The sequence below is a fragment of the Equus quagga genome, chromosome 5 (genome assembly GCF_021613505.1).
Source record: "Equus quagga isolate Etosha38 chromosome 5, UCLA_HA_Equagga_1.0, whole genome shotgun sequence".
NCBI lineage: Eukaryota > Metazoa > Chordata > Mammalia > Perissodactyla > Equidae > Equus > Equus quagga.
Genome location: NC_060271.1, coordinates 18,735,741 through 18,753,404, shown reverse-complemented (window position 1 = coordinate 18,753,404; position 17,664 = coordinate 18,735,741). Strand labels below are relative to the sequence as shown.

The window sequence follows — 17,664 nt, the reverse complement described above, 5'->3', positions numbered from 1 at the left end:
GTACATTCCAGGGTAAATGAGGGAAATCTTGTAAAGCCAGAGAGTTTTGGACTTAGATTGAAAGTTTTAGAATGAAATTACAAGTGAACACGTATTGAGCATTTAAGATATACTGGTCATTATGCATGCTTCAGGGAGATTAATCTCATAATGAATGAGGACAGGATTGGCCGGTTGGAGACTGGGATTAGGTAAATTAGATTAGGTAATTTAGGTGGTAGATTAGGTAAATTATCAGTTCACTAGTTTTGTACAGTGTGAGCAGTATTCAGACGTCTTTGTGGTCAAGTGTAGTTCGTTTGCTGCTCATCCAGATAATGATAAGAATAGCCAACATTTATTGAGCACATATTGTGTGCCAGGCACTATCTAAACACCTTAAATGCCTTAACTCGTTTTACTCCTCACTGCATCTCTATGAGATGGCTACTAATATCATCATTTTACAGTTGAGGAAATTGAGGTTCCAGGAAGTTAATTAAGTAACTTGCCCAAAGGTGCTAATGTAACATATGATAGAGTGTGGATTTGAACCCATGCAGTCTGGCTTCAGATTGGGCTTGTAATTACCATGCTGCTAAAATGCTCATGGCATTTAGGTTATTGAGCAAGAAATTTGGAGATTTTCCTAACTTTGTTGTATTCAGTAAAACCTGGGTATGCAGAAAATTCTTTGTAGCCATTCTGAGCCTTTGCATGTTTATTGTTTCAGTACCATATTGCTAAACCTTTGAGACGGGGAGTCACAGATGTCTCCTAATTAGCTTCTGTGAAGCCCACGTCTTCTGCCTATCTGTAGTTAGATGCCCTCTGGACTCATGAGTGGAGACAGATGACAAGAGCTCAGGGCCAGGCTTTGATGCCTACATCCTGCCAGTCCCAGAAGCCCAAAGTTTCTAGTTCTAGCAGTCATATGCAAATCTCTCTACCAAACTTTTTTTTTAAGATTTTACTTTTCCTTTTTCTCCCCAAAGTCCCCCCGGTACATAGTTGTATATTTTTAGTTGTGGGTCCTTCTGGTTGTGGCATGTGGGATGCTGTCTCAGCATGGCTTGATGAGTGGTGCCATGTCCTCACCCAAGATCCGAACTGGCGAAACCCTGGGCTGCCGCAGTGGAGTGCACGAACTTAACTACTTGGCCACGGGGCCGGCTCCTCTCTACCGAATTTTTAATCTCAAGTGCATTTGTTGTTTTAAAAAAAGTCTTCTCTCTTTGTAAGCATTATTTTTCTAGATTTCAGTCTTTTAATCGTGATGGATCTTAAGTTTTTAAGTCTGTATCTGCTGAAGTAATGATGCTGGTGGATGTCAGTTATTTTGAGACCAAGGATAACTCCATGGCAGTTTGAATAAAACATACAGTCTCCCTTCTCACAAGCTTGTTTTCATCTCAGTCACAGATATTAAAGTGATTCTGGGGTGTTGCCTTGTTTTGAGATTTCTTGTGGGTAATGGTTGTGGGTGACCCTCCTAAATTCTTGTGAGTGAAGTAATCTTAAAGAGAAGCAGGTCTAAAATCTTAATGAAGTTCCGAGTCTTGCTTCTACAAGACTTGTTTGATGATTTAGGTCCCTGCCCATTGGCTGTTAGCAAAGGATATCCTGGGGGGTGCTAAATATGACTTTGAATGGCTCATTCTTTGTGTAATAAATGATCTCTAAAAAGAAAACTAGGCAATCCCTCCTGCCAGCCTCTAACCACTTCCTGTAAATGACAGTACACAGATCCATCTTAGTTTTGCTGAGTGAAAAATTAATTTTATTTTCACAAAGGCAGTTACCCTCCTTTTCTTTCTTCCTTCAAATATACGTACATACATACATGTACACAAAGACTGGAAACAGACTTTTTCCTGTCAAATGTAGAAAAATGGTGTATCCAAAGTATAGTATGTCATCTTATAAAGATCTTATGAAGAGTAAATTACTTTGAATACCTTTCATTGTCCTCTTCAATAAGGGTAGATGAAGAATGTATCTTGATATTTGAGCACTTTGGACTTTTTTTCCTTCAAATTTCTTAGGTACTTTTGAATGGCACAAGCATGATATATTATTATCTATTTAAGACAGTTTTGCGATGGCTTCTGGTAGCAAAATAAGGCAGAGAAATGGCTTTCACTTTGGGAAATGAAAATATGGTGAAGATATTTATAAGCTTGCAAAAAAAGAGTCATACAATGGTGACATAGACTGCACTACCACTGTCACATTTAGTGTCGAAGTCGAGATTCTCTCCTTAGGAATAGGTAGAGCTGTTGACAGGCGATGGCACACTTCTCACTTTGGAGGCGCTCTTGAGCTGTTAACGATTAAAGACGGCAGACTCGCTTGGAAGGGAAGCTAACATAATGCTCCATATATTTTAATTGAATGAATGAATGAAGTGCTCTGTTTCCCAAGAGAGCCCTGCTCCAGAGGAAGCTCTGGCTTAACTTCCACTGGATTGTACCATCAGTTTTCCCTCTCTAGTGCTTATTCCCTTCAGCAAACATGATTACATTTTACATGTCAAGGAAAATTCCTTTTTTTTAATAAATGACATTTATTTATTTTTTTGAGGAAGATTAGCCCTGAGCTAACATCTGCCACCAATCCTCCTCTCTTTGCTGAGGAAGATTGGCCCTGAGCTAACATCTGTGCCCGTCTTTCTCTACTTTATATGTGGGATACCTGCCCCAGCATGGCTTAATAAGTGGTTTGTAGGTCCACGCCCAGGATCCGAACCTGCAAACCCCGGGCCGCTGAAGTAAGCATGCAAACCTAACGGCTACACCACTGGGCCAGCCTGAAGAAAAATTCTCTTTTGACCCTACATTCCTCTCTCTGCTCCCTTTTACAGCAAAATTCCTTGAAAGAGTTGTTTTACTTGTCACTGATTCCTCTCCTCCTGTTCTCTCTTGAATCACTCTGGTCAGGCCTCTTCTCCGCCATGCTGTCGAAACCACCCTTGTTAAAGTCAGACAGCGGCCTCCACATTGCCAAATTCAATAGTCAATTCTCAACCCTCATCATGACGCATTAACAGCTTTAACATGGTTAATTACTACTTAACACACTTCCTTCACCTGGCTTCTGGGGCAGCATGCCCTTTTGGTTCTCTTCCTAATCCACTGGCTTCTCTTTTTTCAGTCTCTTTTGGTGATTCTTCTTCTTCCCTATGTAATCTTGGAGGATTTCCTGGGCCTATCCTTGAACTTGAGCTCTTCTTTCTCTGTTAACCCCCTTAGTGATCTCATCCAGTTTCCTGGCTTTAAAACTCCAGTCCAGGTCTCTCCCTGAACTCTAGATTCATATATTCAATTGTATATTCAAAGTTATGCTAGAATGTCTACTAGGCATTTCAAACCTAATATGTACAAAAGGGAATTCCTACCCACCCCCCAAAAAACCAAACAACTACAACCACCAACAAACCGTAAACCCTCTGCTTCACTGGCAGTCTTCCCCATCTCAGGAAATAGCTGTTCTGTTCTTTCAGTTTCCCAGGTCAGAAACCTTGAAGCCGCTCTTGACTCTATTCTTTCCCTCCTCCCTCCACATCCAGTCTATCAGCAAATCCTGATGACTCTTTCTTTATAATTTATCCAACATACCACCACATCTCACCATCTCTACCACCACACCCTGGTCATAGATATCATTTCTCAGCTACCAATTTTCACTTGGATTATTGTAATGACATTATAATTAGTTTCCCTGCTCCTGCTCTTGCCTTTCGATAGTCTGTTCTCAATATAGTAGCAAGAGTGGTCCTTTTAAAATCTGAATTAAATCATGTCACTCTCTCACACAAAACCCTCCAAAGGTTTCCCATTTCACTTGGAATAAAAGCCAAAGTCTTGGGTCTGGCCTGGTGGCATAGTGGGTAAGTTCACACACTCTGCTTCCGTAGCCCAAGGTTTGCAGATTTGGATCCCAGGTGCAGACCTACACACTGCTCATCAAGCCATCTGTGGCTGCATCCCACATACAAAATAGAGGAAGATTGACACAGATGTTAGCTCAGGGCCAATCTTCTTCACCAAAAAAAAGAGCCGAAGTCTTTACAAATGGCCTATACAGCCATAGGTGATCTGACTTGCCTCTCTGGCCTCATCTCCTGACACACCCCTTCTTTCTTTCAGCTCTGATCATTCTAGTTTCCTCAATGTTACCTGAACACACCAAACATACTTCTGCCTCAGGGACTTCATGCTTGCTCTTTTCTTTGTTTGGCTTGTCCTTTCTCTGAATAGCCATATGGCTTTTTTGTTCATATGCTTTAGGTCTCTGCATAAATGTCATCTTGTTAGAGAAGCCTTCCCTGACCATCCTATACATAAAACTGTAAACTTTCCCCCACTGGCACTCCCTTCTTCTCTTCATTTCCTTTAGTATTCTCCATAGCGTTTATGTAACAAACCATATATTTATCTGTTTGTTATATTCTGTCTTCCCCTACTGATATATAAGCCCTGTGAGAGCAAGGTCTTTGTTTTGTTCACTGCTGTGTCCCCGGTACCTAGAACAGGGCCTGGCACATGGATGAAATGTAGGTCAGCACAAAATTGTAGATGATCTAGATGCCAGATTACAATGTTCATATTATACTGGTTCTCCCATCAAGGGCCCTTTATTATCTTTTTTGTTAGTAGATTGGTCAAATCTAAAACACCTCTGTTTTATTTTTTAAAAAACCCTAATTTTATAGATATTAAAGCAATTTGCATTTTTAAAGCTTATTTGTGAGACTATAGCATATTTATATACCATAGTATAAAAGACACCATGGAAATAAAGAGCTAGTTTGGTAGAGAGGTGAGGCTATAACCCTTCCCTGAGTGAAGGATGCTGGGCATCGCAGAGTACGTAGTTATGCTCTTGGCTCTTGGGTTCTCTGTGGTATGTTGTATGTCCACACTTCATTTTGTAAAATATCTCTTCACGGAACAGCAGATGAGGAGAGGGGCAGTGGTACTATGAGACCTTTGCATATTCAACTTGAATCGTGCAAACTTCTTTACAGCCTTTAAATAAAAGGGTTTGTTAGATTTATTGAAGTATAATTTATATATAGTAAAACTCACCCTTTGGGTCTACAATTCAGTAAGTTTTGACAACTGTATAGAGTCGTGGGACCGTCACCTCAATTAGCATTTAGAACTTCATCACTCCCGAAAGTTCCTTTATAGTCAATTCCATTCTCTCACCTCCACCCCCTGGCAACCACTTATCTGATTTCTGTCCCTGTAGTGTTGCTTTTGTAGAACATCAAATAAATGGAATCATATAGTATGTAGCCTTTTTTTTTTTCTTTTGGGTGAGGAAGATTGTCCCTAAGCTAACATAACTGTGCCAGTCTTCCTCTACTTTGTATGTGGGTCACCACCACAGCATGGCTCTATGAGCAGTATGTAGGTATGCCTGGGATCCGAACCCACAAACCCGGGGCCTCTGAAGCAGAGTGTGCAAACTTAACCACTATGCCACTGGGCCAGCCCCCAGCATGTAGCCTTTTGTGTTTGGCTTCTTTCATGTAGCATGTGCGTTTGAGATTCTTTCATGCTATTGTATGTATCAGTAGTTTGTGCTTTTTTTATTGCTGTGTTATAGTCCATTGTGTGGATGCACCACAATTTGTTCATTAGTTTAGCAGTTGATGGACATTGGGTTGTTTCCAGTTTTTAGTTATTTTGAATAAAGCTGCTATAAACATTCACTTACAAGTCTTTGTGTGGACATGTCTTCATTTTTCTTGGGTAAATACCTAGGAGTGATATTGCTTGGTCATCTGGTATGTATGTGCTTAACTTTGTAAGAAACTGCCAAACTAGAGTGATTGTGCCAATTTACACCTCCAACAGCAGTGTATGAGAGTTCCAATTGCTACACCTCCTTGCCCAGACTTGATATTATCAGTCTTTTTAATTTTAGTCATTCTAGTAGGTGTGTAGTGGTAAAGTGTTTTCACTTGCTGCTATAACATCCATATCAAGTTTTCATTTGCAAGCAAGCCTTAGTTTTGTGGAAAGCATTGTTTTCTGCTGTGATTGCATGTCCTCATGTCCCCTTGGGCAGCTAGTGGAAATCAGGTGGAGTTTTCATCTCTTAAGACACACTCATGAAACAGTTTTGTTCTCCTTGCTCATCCTCATTGTGCCTTGATGTCAGGTCTGTTTCATGCAGCTTTCTCTGTCTGTGTTCCTCTCTGTAGTGATGTTCAGGTCCCTTGCCTCTTCCTCCTGGGCTGCGGGTGTGGACAGGTAGCCCTCTGACTGTACCAGGATGATTGTGGATGCTTATACATCCTTATGTACTTTGCCTCCTCCCTGAAAGTGGTTCCCTAGTACTTCTGTGACTTTTTTCTTTTGGCTTCATCCTGAAGTCTGGCGTTACAACCAGGCTGGGAATGAAAAGTTGAGTGTGACGTCCTCTGATAGCCACCCTCCCTTCTTGCAGAAGAGTCTGAGGTTTGTTTGTTTAAGCTGAACAGAGGATGCCAAAGATAGAGTTTGAGTCAGCTCAGCACTAGCTTAGGGGCTCCTTTTCATTCTCCTGGTTCCTCCTTCCCTTTCCCCTCCCCCTCTAGCCAGTTGTTTCCTGGGCTTTGTTTGAGATACACTGTACGATTTTAGTCCCCGTCTACTACTGCCTGCTGAAAAACAGTCAGTGGTGAGATGGAGGAGAAGCTGCCAGGAAGTTTCTGACACCACTGAGCTGCCGGCCTCTGCCTCTGTGCTGATAGTACAGGACAGCAGTAACCTCAGGAGAAAGGCATTCAGAGGCCTGCGCAGAGCTGTGGGCTGTGGCTAACTCAGGGGAGGAGAAAGGACAGGCCTGGAAATGCCTCTCTTAGATTCATCTTATTTGCCACCAACCATCTTTATTTTGACTCACGTTCTTGGAATCGCTGGTGTTCTATACTGGAAGAGATGTGCCAGAAGCAAAGCAGGTAACTGGTGCCCCCTTATTCTTCTGATCTGCTGTGGGGGTTTTGAGGGTGGAGTAAGTGACGGAGGTCTTCCCAGTTGCTTTCCTTAAAGGGCCAGTACAGCCTCTCAGCTGGGGTGCTGTGAGTCGTGAGTTTGTGTGTGGATCTGCTGAGCAAACCGGGCAGCCCTGGGACCAGTTTGGGATCCAGGCTCGCTCTTGTTCAGTGAAACCGCCTGGCTGGAGGGTGCTGGTTTGATGAGGTGATGTCTGGGCTTGAAGCTGAGGGAAGTGGCATCTGTGCTGACTTTTGTCCTTCCTCAGAGAATCAAGCCCTTCCTTTCTTGACTTTTCCAATCTCAAAGTGGTTTTTGGATTTTTTAAACTTTTTTTAAACCAAAAATGTACAGTAACTTGATCACTCTCCTCCAGGTATAGATGTGGGAAAATGAGTGGGATTAGAGAAGTTTCAGGATTTGGTGTATATTGGGGTAAGAAAAGATAGAGGAAAGGCCAGTGAGAAGAAAGGGTCTAGTGGTGTCCTTGCTGAGGTGTGTCTTGTAACACTAGGGTGCCTCTTTTTTTTTTTTTTTTTTTTAAAGATTGCCGCCTGAGCTAACATCTGTTGCCAATTTTCTTCCCCCGCCCCCCCCCGCCCCTTCTTCTCCCCAAAGCCCCCCAGTACATAGTTGTATATTTTAGTTGTAGGTCCTTCTATTTGTGCTATGTGGAATGCTGCCTCAGCATGGCCTGACAAGCGGTGCCATGTCCCTGCCCAGGATCCAAACCAGTGAAACCCTGGGCCACCGAAGAGCAACATGCGAACTTAACTACTCAGCCACGGGACTGGCCGCTGTTCTCTTTGATATGATTGAAACTGTTCCTTTCCCCTCAGGCAGCCACACAGTGTACTCTATGTGTGTCTCCAAGCCATCCTGTTCAATGCAAGGAAGTTAACTGTTCTTTTCCCCAAAGATTCAGGCCCTGATATTTAAAAAAAAATTTTTAATGGTAGCAGACCAGACCCTTCTTTCTTCCCATATTGCTGTTCGTTCCATTATATTCCCTTGGCTTCTAAACACCCAGAGCAGGGATCAGCCCTGTGTTTAGCGGATTCTAAATCTCCATAGTTGAGGATTAATAAAGTCTAACTTTTTGCAGAACACACCCTTGGATCTCGGTGCCTTCATTGCCTCAGTACTGTCATTGTGATCGCTTCCTACCTTCAAGCCAGTGTATTGAGACTCTTGTTACTTTGTATCTTACAAGTTAATTTGGAGATTTGATGACTTGTTACTTAGCTTTCTAATAAAAGTTCATGAATGCTTGACAGAATTAGAATAAGATTCAGTCATTCCCCAGTGTCTTTTCCAGTAAGTGCCAGAAAAGCTTTTGACTGAATATTCAGATCCCAGTGTGTGTGTGTGTATCAGCAAAAACAGACATTTAGAAATATGTTTGCTTGTGTGGTGGTGTGTTTAAAAAGGTATCCCAAAGTCACTTTCCTGAAATGTGAGCCTGTATTTGAGCTTAGAAAGAAAGGAAGAGGCAGGCATGAGTTCCTTGGCCCTGTGTGCCATTTCATATGTAATGAGAAAGAAATAGCATTTAGGCGGGGACTGCTGCTTTCCTTTCCCTGAATTATGGTAATGATGTTTCTAAACCACTAATGGATTAATATTTTAAAAGTTTATCTTCAGTATAGGATCTTCTATGGAACTTAGGAGTCATAGCCTTATCTTGTAAGTGCTTTCCTTTTTATGTTTTAGAAATACTAATTTTATAAACAGCCATAAAATACATTGAAGTAAAAATACATTATAAAAGCTTTTTGTTTCTATGAGACGACTGATTGTAGTATCTAATAGTTATATTGGGAATGTGCTATGTTCAGTTTATCTGTAAAATTAGAGCAGTGGTTTTTCAGTTAGAGACTATGGATACCAAAGCTTCCATAGAGGTACTTAGGAAATTCTGCACTTATAATTTCAATTTTTAAGATGTATTACATCTATTTTAAAGTGTATTTAAAAATAATGTGTACACTCCTAATGTACTACCTGCCAATTGGACATCGCCAGAATGAAGTTTCTCCACCATCTCTGTGTATATATTTATACTGCTTATAAATGTACACTTGGGGCTGGCCCCGTGGCCGAGTGGTTAAGTTCGAGTGCTCCGCTGCAGGCGGCCCAGTGTTTCGTTGGTTCAAATCCTGGGCGTGGACATGGCACTGCTCATCAAACCATGCTGAGGCAGTGTCCCACGTGCCACAACTAGAAGGACCCACAACGAAGAATATACAACTATGTACCAGGGGGCTTTGGGGAGAAAAAGGAAAAAAAAATAAAATCTTTGGGACTGGCCCCGTGGCTGAGTTGTTAAGTTCTCACGCTCCACTGCAGGCGGCCCAATGTTTCGTTGGTTCGAATCCTGGGCACGGACATGGCACTGCTCATCAAACCACGCTGAGGCGGCGTCCCACATGCCACAACTAGAAGGACCCACAACGAAGAATATACAACTATGTACTGGAGGGCTTTGGGGAGAAAGAGGAAAAAAATAAAATCTTTAAAAAAATAAAAATAAAAAAAGTAAATGTACACTTGATTGAAAAGGTGAGGATGTGCTTTCTGATCCTTTTTTTCCTAATTGAAAGTGTGTGCACTATTGCAGAAGAGAGGCCCTGTGCCTAATAAATTCTAGGCAAGGCTCAATTGTGTGGGCTCAGTTGCTCTGTCCATAATAGTGAGTGGATAACACATTGCTAAGTGATAACACTGTCATATTGGCTTACTCTGTGTTAAAAGTTTTTGTGATTCTTGTCCCACTTGTCTAGTCATATGTACATATTATAAAGAATGTACATAGTTTTCAGATATTGAAGGTATTTAACTTTGAATCAAATATTTCTATTCTTTCAGGCTTCTTGTATCAATTTATTTGAAAAATATCCTGAGATTACCAGGCAAACTGTTACTGTTTGTTTCTGTTTGTATAAACCAGTTTTTAAAAAATGGTTCTCTGGGGCTGGCCCCGTGGCCGAGTGGTTAAGTTCGCGCACTCCGCTGCAGGCGGCCCAGTGTTTCGTTGGTTCGAATCCTGGGCGTGGACATGGCACTGCTCATCAAACCACGCTGAGGCAGCGTCCCACATGCCACAACTACATGGACCCACAACGAAGAATATACAACTATGTACCGGGGGGCTTTGGGGAGAAAAAGGAAAAAAATAAAATCTTTAAAAAAAAAAAATGGTTCTCTGGAGTAGAACACAACATAGAAATAAACCAAATGCTGAGGCTAATATAACTGTAATTAATTAAGCTCTAATTTCAATAAAAATTACCTGATTGGCTATGTCATTTGCCTTTGAAATAAGTAACATAAATTTGAACCTATAAAATTGATTTATGCTATTAAATACTGCTTTTATATGTTCTGTCTTAGATATGTTTGGAAAAAGTCTTCTGTAAGAGTTGAAAAACCACTTGATGGTTTCTGAGGTTCTGCTTTCAGTGCTGTGGTTCTAAAATACTGTGTTCTAGTAAATCCCTACTATGTTTGTATAGATTTGTGACTTCTTCCACTTTTAAAGTTAATAATATATTCTGTTTTGCCCTTAGTGTTGGAGGGGCATCTTAACCGGTCCAACCCCTTACTCTATACTACCCTTGTCAGAAATCATTCTTCCTTTGCTTGAGGGTCTCTGATTGTAAAACATACAACCTATGGACTAGTCATTTTATTGGTAACTGGGGAGTTCTTTTTTAAGCTGAAAGTTGCCTCTTTGTAACTTATGCCCATTAGTCCAAATTCTGCCTGGCAAAGATCAAGTCTCCCTCTTCTGGATGTCAGGCTTGCTTATATTGGAAGGCTATCTTTGCTAGCCTAGACGCTTCCCTTTCCATTGCTATATATGATTTCCTAACTCCTTATCATTCTAGTACTCCCTTTGGACAGTTGAATTGATTGTTTTTGCTTTGAAAATGTAGCCGTGTGTATGTGTGTGTGTATGTATGTGTGTGCATGTGTACATGTAGAGAGAGAGAGGTGAAAGGAGTGTAGCAGAAACGTAGGGAAGGAATTACTGATTACTATTTTCTTTAAGATTTTATTTTCCCTTTTTCTCCCCAAAGCCCCCCGGTACGTAGTTGTATATTTTAATTGTGGGTCCTTCTAGTTGTGGCATGTGGGATGCCACCTCAGCATGGCTTGATGAGCAGTGCCATGTCCACACTCGGGATTTGAACCAGCGAAACCCTGGGCTGCTGAAGCGGAGTGTGTGAACTTAACCTCTCTGCCATGGGGCTGGCCCCTGATTACTGTTTCTTAGTTGTTTTTTCTAGGTGTTATGGGTCCATTGGTGAGATTTGGTTATATAAGTACATGGCTTTTACAACTACGTTCCCATGTCACCATCTCTTCAGCAGATGTAAACAAGATACAGGAAGACACAGTTTGTACTGAAGCCACATAATACCTACAAGACAGAATTTAGTGCTCAATTAGTGCTTGGAATTTTAAGTGGTTTTCAGCACACCCTGTCCACACTTGCTTTCATGTATTTTATCTCATTGTTCCCAAAACTTCCTATTGTTTTAGTTTGCATCTTCATTTTTTCTCTCTAGGATTGTTGAAATAACCTATTTCCCCCATTCTCAAACAATCTCCCATCTGTCTTCTGACTGTAGCCAGAGTGATCTTTCTAAAATACAGGGCTATCTGTCATTCCTGCTTAAAATCCATCACAGCTTCCCCTCTGCTTTTAGAAGCAAATTCAGACTCTTTAGCATGACGTCAAAGTGTTTTGTGATCTGCCTCCTGCCTGTTGCACTCGTTTTGTTTCCTGTCTTGGCCTTACCAACACCCAGTGTTCCACATCACTGAAAAACTTGTAGATCTCTAGCTGAAATGCCTGTACCCTCTTTTCAACTGGACTACTTGATCTTGCTCTTCAAGGTAAGTAGTTATTGCTTCTGGAAAGCCTTCCTTGACTGAAATAAGAGTTCCTGTTCTGTGCTCCAGTAGCACTCGTAATACTTCTTATTCAAGCCTGTATTGTCATCTTGCTTAGCTTGTCTCTCTTTCCCCACTAATTAGTTTCTATTAGACTGTGAGATCTTTAAGAACAGGGTCTCATTCATCTCAGTTTCTCAAGTGTCTGAGACAAAATAGGTGTCAGTAAATGTTACTTGAACAAATAAATGAAGGACTTAAGATAGCATTAGCTATAAGCTGTAGCAGGAACCATGTTCATTTGTGTACTTACAGGGCTTGACTTAGCTCGATATGTGGCCTGAGGGATGCTCAGTATAGGTTACCTGAATGATATAGAGTTGCCCTGAGTTTTACTTTATTAATATCCATGTTGTGATAGTATAAACAGGACAAGGGCTTTTGAATTTTTTGTGTGTTTGTGAAAGGACAGATTTTTCCCTAAGGTCTTGTTTTCACCATCTGTAAAATGAAAGGCTCAGGCAATCCAGTCTCTTAAGATTTTTTTCCATTTCTAACACACCACTAGGAGGACCAGTTATAATTCCTGGATCTGGAACATATGGAGTACAAACTAGGATTGTGTCACTTTTTTTTTTTTTTCTAAGCAGCTCCATCACACTATTGAGTCATATTAAACTTAAGATTTAAGTTGCAAAATGGCCAAACCCTGTACATGAACTGTTGTTATCTCCCCTCCAGAGACTGCTGTGCTTTGGTTTTCTTGTGCTTTAGCAGAGGACTTCAAGGTTTCCTAGTTAAATTTTGTGTTATGAAAGTTGGTGTATTTTTTTGAGATTGCTTTGAACTTTGATTCCGCCATTTATGACGTTAGCTGGGCATCCTCCATTAGTATGATCTAAAAATTTGTTAAGCATATAATAGGCAAATAATAAATATTTAAATGGTCGTATATCTAATATATCTTTATTCAAATAACTAAAACATTAGGTGTTTTAGTCAAAGTGGAGACTTTATCTTTCTCTTTCCTTAGCTTTTTTTTTTTAGATTGGCACCTGAGCTAACAACTGTTACCAATCTTCTTCTTTTTGTTTTCTGCTTTTTCTCCTGCAATTCCCCCAGTACATAGTTGTGTATTTTTAGTTGTGGGTCCTTCTAGTTGTGGCATTTGGGATGCTGCCTCAGTGTGACCTGATGAGCGGTACCATGTCCGCGCCCAGGATCCGAACCAGCGAAACCTTGGGCCGCAGAAGCGGAGCGCGCAAACTTAACCACGGGGCCGGCCCCTTCCTTAGATATTTTCGTCTAGATTTGTGCTGTATGGTAAAAAGACCACCAAACTTGGAGTCAGAAGATTTGGGTTCTAAGTCCTGGCTCTTCCGCTTACTAATATGTGTTGTTAGGTCACTTAATTCGTCTGGACTTCAGATTTCTAATCTGTATGAGAAGAAAAAAGACTAAGATCTCTAATTTTCTGTGATTCGGGCAGTGCAGTCATCTGGCCCATTCTTGGAAGTAGTGTGGAATTGTGGTTGAGAGCTGGTTGAGAGTCCACAGTCAGACTACCTGTGTTTTCATCCTCCCTCTGCGCCTACTGGCAGAGTGACATTGATCCCTCTGGGCCTCTGTCTCCTCAACTGTAAAATGGGGCTAAAATGCAGCATGGTTGTTTTGAGTTCATTCTTAGAACATATTCTGCACATGGTAAGGACTGCATAATTGTTCGCTATTGTTATTGTACTTTTTTTTCACAAAAGATATCATTGAAGATATAGTGCTTTCCTGTGGGCTGCTGAAACAAAATATAAATGCTTGTCTTTACAGTTCGGAATTAAGAAATGTGATGGGGGGCCAGCCAGGTGGCACAGCAGTTAAGTGCGCACGTTCTGCTTCGGCAGCCTGCGGTTTGCTGGTTCGGATCCCGGGTGCAGACATGGCACCACTTGGCAAGCCATGCTGTGGTAGGCGTCCCACGTATAAAGTAGAGGAAGATGGGCACGGATGTTAGCTCAGGGCCAGTCTTCTCAGCAAAAAGAGGAGGATTGACAGCAGCAGTTAGCTCAGGGCTAATCTTTCTCAAAAGAAAAAAGAAAGAAAAAGAAAGAAATGTGATAGGAGCCAATGTGAGAGTATATAAAAAGTTAGCAATATATTATGAATCATTGTCTTACACTTTAGAAGGAAACACTTCTGTGTCTGCTTTAAGATCCTTAATATTGGGTGATTTTGGTGTTGTAGGAAATAAATGTATAGCTTCAATTTTCTGTGCTATTATAAGAAAGCCAGTAGCTGTAAATTCTTGGATAACTTCTAGCTGTGTGTGGAAATATTTGCATGAATCTCTTCCTTCCATTCAGCATTTTAAAGATCTGCAGATAGCAGCCAGATTCACCTTTTCCTGCCTCTAACATCTCTGGACATCTAGTGAACTATGAAATGACTAAAATTTGGGCAAAAAAGAAGGGGAATGGCCTGGATAATCACTGCAGTGGCTGGTTTCCTCTGGATAATCAGGAGCTGACTGTCTTCATCAAAATTGTCTCCCTACTGTCAGCAGCAGCTTCCCTTTTGAGGCTCAAGACCTCTTAAGATCCTAAAGGGAAGGCCTGTCTCCTGGCAGCTAGATTGACCTTGTCCTTGAGACTCTCCCCTCTTTCCTCAGTCTGCAGTGCCTGCAGGGGAAATGGGTTCTGCTTGGATGTCAGGGGAGTGAGGAAGAAGCAAGCTTTGGTTCACGTTCTTCAAACCTTACCCGGAATTGATTATTTTGATTTTTGTAGACTGCAAAGTTATTAAGTATTTCTAGAAGTTGCCCCACATATTCATTTGGGATATGCCCTAAATCTCCAGTTGGCCATAGTCAAGTGCTTTTATTTCTTAACCTTCCCAGGAATATTCCGCCTCCTTATGTATACAGCTCCCCAACCCAGTTTAGTTGTTCTGGTTTAGGTCCCTCTCAGAGACAGCGCAGTATAATAGGAGGCATAGCTTTGAAGCTGGACAGAAGGCTATGTAATCTTGGTCAAGTCGTTTAACCTTTTTAAAGTATTTTCATTTCTAAAATGGAAATGATAATACCCTTCCTAGTGAATTGTTGTTGGGATTAAATGAAATGATGTTTAAAGTTCTTAGTACATTACCTGTGAATTAACAGTTACAGCAGATGCTCAATTAGTTTTCGCTTAGGTTATTGTGTGCCTTCTAAATGTGTTAGAGCCTGGGATATGAAGACAGAAGACAGTCCCTGCACTCAAGGAATTTAAATCTAATAAGGGAAAAGGTTACTGAATATGAATCAGAGAGTGTTTATTCCCTTTTTTTCTCTCTCCCCTATTTCTCATGCATTTCTTTTCCTAGGACAAGGTAAATTCTAGGAGGACCCTTCCTCTCCAAAGCTGACTAAGAAGAGTCTAATAAGAGGAACAAACTTAGTAGAGTTGTCACAGGTTATCGGGGTGACTGGGAGCTTAGTCAAGGAGGGATAAAGTCAGCTGTGAGTCCCGTTATTAGTAAGTAGTATCAGGATTATTACCAGTTTGCAGGTGGGAGGGATGCCCAGTAGGGGCTGCAGGAAGCTCTGAGGGACTTCCTTCCTCCAAGGGAAGGAAGCTCTGAGGGACAGGGCTTGTTTAAACTGACTGGCCTGCTAGGCAGGCTCGTGTTTACCTTTTCTCACTTGCAGTCTTCTGGGTTAATCTCTGGAAACTTGCTTTCCTGGGTGCTGCCCCTCCCTCCCTGCCTTCAGGAACAGGATTGGAAGTAGCATTAGCCTGAAGAAGTTGTTCTATTTAGGGAGCTAGAGCAGAGGGCCAGTGATTAGGCCCTTATCTGCAGTGGGGCCTTTCTGAGTGGTGTGGGGCCAGGATCGGTCTGTCCTGACATCGACAGAGGCTCGGCTTTTCTATCCCCTGGTTGAGTCAGAGTTGTGAAGAGCAGTAGATGGGCTGGGCCATCTGAATGAAAAAGCCCTTCATTGTGTTTCTTCAGCATTCCAGTGTCTGGTACAATTAGCCAAGACTCAGAAAACAAGTTGGACAAACAAGCAAGCAGCCTTCCACTGATGGATAAAGGGATTTCTGGCACAGCTGAGTTAAGTATGCTGACTGCAAGGACGAAGTGGGAGGGTCTTGGAAGGGGAATGGTGCTTTGGGATGATATTCTTGGCTGGATGAGGGGAAAGAATGGAGCAACAAGCACGGGGTGTTTTTGAAGTTGATGAAATCTGCCATGCTAATCTACCTGAGAGGCTGGCTGGGGCTGGGCTGCTCTGTAAACTCGGTGGAATCATTGGAGAGAGACTGTGATTCTTCACTTTGGGCAGCTGTGAATGTGGGGAAATGAAGCTCCCTTTGGAATCTAGGAATCTGTTGGCAGCAGACAGTGTATGGACTTGTTCCTTTGTAGTCTCTCCGTTGTGGGACCTTCTCAGTTGGTTAACACTTTATATGTACTGCCTGAGAAGAGGCAAGCCCAGGAACAGATTGTTGGGCAATGGATGCACTGTTCCTGACTTGGCAGTAAGCTAGTTTACTTCACCAGCTCTCCTGCAACTCTCTAAGATTCCCCAGGTCACTGCTCTGCAAATGGAGGGTAATTCGAAGACCAGCTTCTGCCTGCTCAGACTTACTCAATAACTCAACTGGACTTTTGCATATGAAGCTCCCACTTCCGCATGCTGCTGTTGGTCTGAAAACACTGAGCTGGTGCCACTTTTGAATAGGATGCTATTTGCCTGAAGACCTGGACCCAGTTTTTGGAAGTGCCGTAGGGAGGAGCTTCCTCTCTGACCCAAGGGGAGGAGGAGGTCAGTAGGAAGTGGTGGGTGGAGCCACTTCTCTGTACTTCTGCTCTCTCTTCATCGCACAGCACTTTGGCTGTCTGTCTCTGTTCACCTCACAGCCGTTTTTGAGGAGCTGCAGAAGGTGCACAGGCCACAAGCTGGAGGTTCTTTGGCACACCCTCCTTTTAGGTGGGGTCAGCAGACATAGGGGCGCCATGTGGCCCCGTTACCAAGATGAGCAGGAGTTCAACGCCCACCTGGTTTGCCGCATGTGCTGTATGGGTTAGTACGTGAAGTTTTTTCCTTGTCTGGGCCTGAGGATCCCAAATAGCCCTTGCTCTCTTTGACTCATAGGAATGTGTGGGCTTTGAAGCCTTCCAGGTGTTTTAACCTTTGGGCTTGTTAAAATGTGCAGTGGAATAGATTGGGTGCCTTACTTCCTGCGGAACTTCATAAGCTTGTAGTGACTGGCAGTTAAGAGCCTAAGCTTTGGGTGTGGGACTTTTTTATAGAGACTGAATTCATACTCACACTTCTGCCTGTATCAGGAAACCACTTTTAAATTATGTTGCGTAGTTCTGAAAGTCCAGGGTATATTTTTAGCGAAGTTAGTTGGTTACCGAGTCCACCTCTGAGCAGACTGGATGGGGTGGGGGTGGAGGGAGGAGTCATGACCTAGGTTTCCTCTTTGGGGCTGGTTGCTAATTCTCTTACACTTACTCTCTCCTGCCAGCTATGAGGAGGGAAAAAGGCTTGAAGATGGTCTGGGGATAGACCTAAAGAAGAATTGGAGGCTAGGAGAAGAGTCATATTGGCTGTAACTCAGAGCTCTCTTGATGAAGGAGAAGAGTTAATTTAAATAATCTTCTGTGACCTTGAGCAAGTGGCCTAGCCTTTTTGGCCATACATTTCCTTGGCTTCCAAACTATAGGGTGTACAGACTGGTGCTGGAATGAGATATCAATTCCTCAATTCTCCATGTAATGAAAAAGATAAGGAAAATGTAGTGTGCCT

General features: G+C 42.1%; 1 protein-coding gene across 20 annotated transcripts in view; it reads left to right on the top strand.

The window, feature by feature from the left end:
• The window catches only part of MACF1 (microtubule actin crosslinking factor 1), a 324,410-nt gene that overhangs the window by 96,198 nt on the left and 210,548 nt on the right, over positions 1-17,664 (top strand). Inside the window, exon 1 of one of the 20 annotated variants that reach the window (XM_046661288.1) lies at positions 6,572-6,934. The exons of 17 other annotated variants lie outside the window; for them this stretch is intronic. In XM_046661288.1, the coding sequence (XP_046517244.1) occupies positions 6,826-6,934 (109 nt within the window). In that variant the 5' untranslated portion in view covers positions 6,572-6,825. Of the gene's footprint in view, positions 1-6,571; positions 6,935-16,766; positions 16,933-17,664 lie in introns of those variants that run through there. 2 more of the 20 variants (XM_046661287.1, XM_046661289.1) reach the window with 2 other exon arrangements.